Genomic DNA, 7,231 nt, shown 5'->3' on the forward strand with positions numbered 1-7,231 from the left:
AATGGTAGCCTCCACCACAGTCAGTGGTTAATGGTAGCCGCCACCACAGTCAGTGGTTAATGGTAGCCACCACCACAGTCAGTGGTTAATGGTAGCCGCCACCACAATCAGTAGATAATGGTAGCCGCCACCACAGTTAGTACATAATGGTAGCCCCCACCACAGTCAGTGGTTAATGGTAGCCGCCACCACAGTCAGTGGATAATGGTAGCCGCCCCACCACAGTCAGTGGTTAACGGTAGCCGCCACCACAGTCAGTGGTTAATGGTAGCCGCCACCACAGTCAGTGGTTAATGGTAGCCGCCACCACAGTCAGTGGATAATGGTAGCCGCCACCACAGTCAGTAGATAATGGTAACCGCCACCACAGTCAGTGGATAATGGTAGCCGCCACCACAGTCAGTGGATAATGGTAGCCCCCACCACAGTCAGTGGTTAATGGTAGCCGCCTCCACAGTCAGTGGTTAATGGTAGCCCCCACCAGAGTCAGTGGTTAATGGTAGCCCCCACCACAGTCAGTGGGGAATGGTAGCCGCCACCACAGTCAGCGGTTAATGGTAGCCTCGACCAGAGTCAGTGGTTAATGGTAGCCTCCATCACAGTCAGTGGTTAATGGTAGCCCCCACCACAGTCAGTGGTTAATGGTAGCCACCTCCACAGTCAGTGGTTAATGGTAGCCGCCACCACAGTCAGTGGTTAATGGTAGCCCCCACCACAGTCAGTAGTTAATGGTAGCCTCCACCACCGTCAGTGGTAAATGGTAGTCGCCTCCACAGTCAGTGGTTAATGGTAGCCGCCTCCACAGTCGGTGGTTAATGGTAGTCTCCACTACAGTCAGTCGTTAATGGTAGCCTCCACCACAGTCAGTGGTTAATGGTAGCCCCCACCACAGTCAGTGGTTAATGGTAGCCTCCACCACAGTCAGAGGTTAATGGTAGCCGCCACCACAGTCAGCGGTTTAGGGTAGCCGCCACCACAGTCAGCGGTTAAGGGTAGCCGCCACCACAGTCAGTGGTTAAGGGTAGCCTCCACCACAGTCAGTGGTTAAGGGTAGCCTCCACCACAGTCAGTGGTTAAGGGTAGCCGCCACCACAGGCAGTGGTTAAGGGTAGCCGCCACCACAGTCAGCGGTTAAGGGTAGCCTCTACCACAGTCTGTGGTTAAGGGTAGCCTCCACCACAGTCAGTGGTTAAGGGTAGCCTCCACCACAGTCAGTGGTTAAGGGTAGCCTCCACCACAGTCAGTGGTTAAGGGTAGCCTCCACCACAGTCAGTGGTTAATGGTAGCCTCCACCACAGTCAGTGGTTAATGGTAGCCGCCTCCACAGTCAGTGGTTAATGGTAGCCTCTACCACAGTCAGTGGTTAATGGTAGCCTCCACCACAGTCAGTGGTTAATGGTAGCCGCTACCACAGTCAGTGGTTAATGGTAGCCGCTACCACAGTCAGTGGTTAATGGTAGCCTCCACCACAGTCAGTGGTTAATGGTAGCCTCCACCACAGTCAGTGGTTAATGGTAGCCGCCACCACAGTCAGTGGTTAATGGTAGCTGCTACCACAGTCAGTGGTTAATGGTAGCCTCCACCACAGTCAGTGGTTAATGGTAGCCTCCACCACAGTCAGTGGTTAATGGTAGCCTCCACCACAGTCAGTGGTTAATGGTAGCCGCCTCCACAGTCAGTGGTTAATGGTCGCCGCCTCCACAGTCAGTGGTTAATGGTCGCCGCCTTCACAGTCAGTGGTTAATGGTCGCCGCCTCCACAGTCAGTGGTTAATGGTCGCCGCCTCCACAGTCAGTGGTTAATGGTCGCCGCCTCCACAGTCAGTGGTTAATGGTAGCCGCCACCACAGTCAGTGGTTAATGGTAGCCTCCACCACAGTCAGTGGTTAATGGTAGCCTCCACCACAGTCAGTGGTAAATGGTAGTCGCCTCCACAGTCAGTGGTTAATGGTAGCCGCCTTCACAGTCGGTGGTTAATGGTAGCCTCCACTACAGTCAGTGGTTAATGGTAGCCTCCACCACAGTCAGTGGTTAATGGTAGCCTCCACCACAGTCAGTGGTTAATGGTAGCCTCCACCACAGTCAGTGGTTAATGGTAGCCTCCACCACAGTCAGTGGTTAATGGTAGCCTCCACCACAGTCAGTGGTTAATGGTAGCCTCCACCATAGTCAGCGGTTAATGGTAGCCGCCTCCACAGTCAGTGGTTAATGGTAGCCTCCACCACAGTCAGTGGTTAATGGTAGCCGCCACCACAGTCAGTGGTTAATGGTAGCCGCCTCCACAGTCAGTCGTTAATGGTAGCCTCCACCACAGTCAGTGGTTAATGGTAGCCGCCACCACAGTCAGTGGTTAATGGTAGCCGCCACCACAGTCAGTGGTTAATGGTAGCCGCCTCCACAGTCAGTGGTTAATGGTAGCCTCGACCACAGTCAGTGGTTAATGGTAGCCGCCACCAGTCAGTGGTTAATGGTAGCCGCCTTCACAGTCAGTGGTTAATGGTAGCCGCCACCACAGTCAGTGGTTAATGGTAGCCTCCACCACAGTCAGTGGTTAATGGTAGCCGCCACCACAGTCAGTGGTTAATGGTAGCCGCCTCCACAGTCAGTGGTTAATGGTAGCCGCCTCCACAGTCAGTGGTTAATGGTAGCCTCCACCACAGTCAGTGGTTAATGGTAGCCTCCACCACAGTCAGTGGTTAATGGTAGCCGCCACCACAGTCAGTGGTTAATGGTAGCCTCCACCACAGTCGGTGGTTAATGGTAGCCGCCACCACAGTCAGTGGTTAATGGTAGCCTCCACCACAGTCAGTGGTTAATGGTAGCCTCTACTACAGTCAGTGGTTAATGGTAGCCTCCACAACAGTCAGTGGTTAATGGTAGCTGCTACCACAGTCTGTGGTTAATGGTAGCCGCTACCACAGTCAGTGGTTAATGGTAGCCGCCACCACAGTCAGTGGTTAATGGTAGCCTCTACCACAGTCAGTGGTTAATGGTAGCCGCCACCACAGTCAGTGGTTAATGGTAGCCGCTACTGGTGTTAACCTTCAGTAAGCTTAGCATGGTCAGAACCAATGGAAAATCTGCAAATGTCTGGCGTGAGTGGCTGCGGCTGTATATGTTAGTGAATAGTTACTCACGTGTCTGGAAGTGTCAGCAATATTAGCAATACAATATAACAACTCTTTGCAAGCTCTCACCAACAATATTGGCCATGTTCCTTGTTAATGGCCAAAGGTGTAGACACTTGCAGGTAAAGTCCACTGTCTCTAGGGGGCAGATAAAGGGAACTGAAGCCCAAATTAATATAAAGCTTTTCGTAATCAAGATGCACGACTCTTCTTGACGTTCCAAGTCAATGTGAATGTTGCACTCATCTGCATGTTCTCCCTCTCTCATCATGAAGCTGTGTGGCAGGAGCTGCAGCTCTCTCATCATGAAGCTGTGTGGCAGGAGCTGCAGCTCTCTCCTCATGAAGCTGTGTGGCAGGAGCTGCAGCTCTCTCATCATGAAGCTGTGTGGCAGGAGCTGCAGCTCTCTCATCATGAAGCTGTGTGGCAGGTGCTGCAGCTCTCTCCTCATGAAGCTGTGTGGCAGGTGCTGCAGCTCTCTCCTCATGAAGCTGTGTGGCAGGAGCTGCAGCTCTCTCATCATGAAGCTGTGTGGCAGGAGCTGCAGCTCTCTCATCATGAAGCTGTGTGGCAGGTGCTGCAGCTCTCTCATCATGAAGCTGTGTGGCAGGAGCTGCAGCTCTCTCCTCATGAAGCTGTGTGGCAGGTGCTGCAGCTCTCTCCTCATGAAGCTGTGTGGCAGGAGCTGCAGCTCTCTGATCATGAAGCTGTGTGGCAGGTGCTGCAGCTCTCTGATCATGAAGCTGTGTGGCAGGTGCTGCAGCTCTCTCCTCATGAAGCTGTGTGGCAGGTGCTGCAGCTCTCTCCTCATGAAGCTGTGTGGCAGGAGCTGCAGCTCTCTCATCATGAAGCTGTGTGGCAGGTGCTGCAGCTCTCTCCTCATGAAGCTGTGTGGCAGGTGCTGCAGCTCTCTCCTCATGAAGCTGTGTGGCAGGAGCTGCAGCTCTCTCATCATGAAGCTGTGTGGCAGGAGCTGCAGCTCTCTCATCATGAAGCTGTGTGGCAGGTGCTGCAGCTCTCTCATCATGAAGCTGTGTGGCAGGAGCTGCAGCTCTCTCATCATGAAGCTGTGTGGCAGGAGCTGCAGCTCTCTCATCTTGAAGCTGTGTGGCAGGAGCTGCAGCTCTCTCATCATGAAGCTGTATGGCAGGTGCTGCAGCTCTCTCCTCATGAAGCTGTGTGGCAGGTGCTGCAGCTCTCTCCTCATGAAGCTGTGTGGCAGGTGCTGCAGCTCTCTCCTCATGAAGCTGTGTGGCAGGAGCTGCAGCTCTCTCATCATGAAGCTGTGTGGCAGGAGCTGCAGCTCTCTCATCATGAAGCTGTGTGGCAGGAGCTGCAGCTCTCTCATCATGAAGCTGTGTGGCAGGAGCTGCAGCTCTCTCCTCATGAAGCTGTGTGGCAGGAGCTGCAGCTCTCTCCTCATGAAGCTGTGTGGCAGGAGCTGCAGCTCTCTCATCATGAAGCTGTGTGGCAGGTGCTGCAGCTCTCTCATCATGAAGCTGTGTGGCAGGAGCTGCAGCTCTCTCATCATGAAGCTGTGTGGCAGGAGCTGCAGCTCTCTCATCATGAAGCTGTGTGGCAGGAGCTGCAGCTCTCTCATCATGAAGCTGTGTGGCAGGTGCTGCAGCTCTCTCATCATGAAGCTGTGTGGCAGGTGCTGCAGCTCTCTCATCATGAAGCTGTGTGGCAGGAGCTGCAGCTCTCTCATCATGAAGCTGTGTTGCAGGGCAAGGCGTCAGGTGCGTCAGAACACGCTAAGTGCAAGCAATTACCTGTATTTGATACGAAACAATTGAGGAATATCTTTTTTCATGAAGGTGTAGAGTGAGAGATGAGCTCCCCACGCCTCTGAAGCCCACTCCGAGTGGACTGTAAGGTGCGGCTTCATATCACCTGCCACAGTGCCAGTATACTGAGGTGTTGAGGCAAGGCTTCAGAAGTTGTGTTTGTGACTGACACTACTCACATACACAGGCATGACACCCATGTGTGTCTGCCTCTATGATAACGAGCACACACACACTACTCACACTCACACACATCAGCCGACTCATCTGTGACTTACTGGTGGTCCATCATTACGTATTAGTACTGATTGATTGATGAAGATTAAGCCACTACAAGGCATGGCACGGGCATGAATAGCCCGTAAGTGAATTTGATCTTTGGTCGGGAAATATATATTGGTGATCTCCACTGAACAGTGAAGTATTAATGCCCCGGGAGGCTGAGGTGCTTCAGCAGACATCACCCGGGATGAACCACTGAGCATCGTCCCGGGAGGCTGAGGTGCTCCAGCAGACATCACCCGGGATGAACCACTGAGCACCGTCCCTTCCCTACCCTGCCCCACCTTCCCTACCCTTCACCACCTTCCCTACCCTGCCCCACCTTCCCTACCCTGCCCCACCTTCCCTACCCTGCCCCACCTTCCCTACCCTGCCCCACCTTCCCTACCATTCACCACCTTCCCTACCCTGCCCCACCTTCCCTACCCTGCCCCACCTTCCCTACCCTTCACCACCTTCCCTACCCTGCCCCACCTTCCCTACCCTGCCCCACCTTCCCTACCCTTCACCACCTTCCCTACCCTGCCCCACCTTCCCTACCCTGCCCCACCTTCCCTACCCTGCCCCACCTTCCCTACCCTGCCCCACCTTCCCTACCCTTCACCACCTTCCCTACCCTGCCCCACCTTCCCTACCCTGCCCCACCTTCCCTACCCTTCACCACCTTCCCTACCCTGCCCCACCTTCCCTACCCTTCACCACCTTCCCTACCCTGCCCCACCTTCCCTACCCTGCCCCACCTTCCCTACCCTTCACCACCTTCCCTACCCTGCCCCAACTTCCCAACCCTGCCCCACCTACCCTACCCTGCCCCACCTACCCTACCCTGCCCCACCTTCCCTACCCTTCACCACCTTCCCTACCCTGCCCCACCTTCCCTACCCTGCCCCACCTTCCCTACCCTTAACCACCTTCCCTACCCTTCACCACCTACCCTACCCTTCACCACCTTCCCAACCCTTCACCACCTTCCCTACCCTTCACCACCGACCCTACCCTTCACCACCTTCCCTACACTTCATAACCTACCCTACCCTTCACCACCTTCACTACCCTTCACCACCTTCCCTAGCCTTCACCACCTTTCCTACCCTTCACCACCTTCCCTACCCTGCCCCCCTTTCCTTACCCTTCACAACCTTCCCTACCCTGCCCCACCTTCCCTACCCTGCCTCACCTTCCCTACCCTGCCCAACCTTCCCTACCCTTCACCACCTTCCCTACCCTTCACCACCTTCCCTACCCTGCCCCACCTTTCCTACCCTGTCCAACCTTCCCTACCCTGCCCCACCTTCCCTAACCTTCACCACCTTCCCTACCCTGCCCCACCTTGCCTACCCTTCACCACCTTCCTTACCATTCATCACCTTCCCTACCCTTCACCACCTTCCATACGCTGCCCCACCTTCCCTACCCTTCACCACCTTCCCTACCCTTCACCACCTTCCCTACCCTTCACCACCTTCCCTACCCTTCACCACCTTCCCTACCCTGTCCCACCTTCCCTACCCTGCCCTACCTACCCTACCCTGCCCCACCTTCCCTACCCTTCACCACCTTCCCTACCCTGCCCCACCTTCCCTACCCTGCCCCACCTTCCCTACCCTTAACCACCTTCCCTACCCTTCACCACCTACCCTACCCTTCACCACCTTCCCAACCCTTCACCACCTTCCCTACCCTTCACCACCGACCCTACCCTTCACCACCTTCCCTACACTTCATAACCTACCCTACCCTTCACCACCTTCACTACCCTTCACCACCTTCCCTAGCCTTCACCACCTTCCCTACCCTTCACCACCTTCCCTACCCTGCCCCCCTTTCCTTACCCTTCACAACCTTCCCTACCCTGCCCCACCTTCCCTACCCTGCCTCACCTTCCCTACCCTGCCCAACCTTCCCTACCCTTCACCACCTTCCCTACCCTTCACCACCTTCCCTACCCTGCCCCACCTTTCCTACCCTGTACAACCTTCCCTACCCTGCCCCACCTTCCCTAACCTTCACCACCTTCCCTACCCTGCCCCACCTT

At 55.1% G+C, this 7,231-nt stretch overlaps 1 protein-coding gene across 1 annotated transcript; it reads right to left on the minus strand.

The window, feature by feature from the left end:
• Positions 1-3,369: 3,369 nt before the first annotated feature.
• LOC138354710 (kinesin-like protein K39) lies at positions 3,370-5,105 on the minus strand. Its single transcript, XM_069309144.1, has 2 exons — positions 5,094-5,105; positions 3,370-4,881 (listed from the first exon to the last, which is right to left on the minus strand). Exons 1-2 carry the CDS (start codon positions 5,103-5,105, stop codon positions 3,370-3,372), a joined length of 1,524 nt encoding a protein of 507 aa, XP_069165245.1.
• Positions 5,106-7,231: the final 2,126 nt, after the last annotated feature.

The sequence above is a fragment of the Procambarus clarkii genome, chromosome 6 (genome assembly GCF_040958095.1).
Source record: "Procambarus clarkii isolate CNS0578487 chromosome 6, FALCON_Pclarkii_2.0, whole genome shotgun sequence".
NCBI classification, from domain to species: Eukaryota; Metazoa; Arthropoda; class Malacostraca; order Decapoda; family Cambaridae; genus Procambarus; species Procambarus clarkii.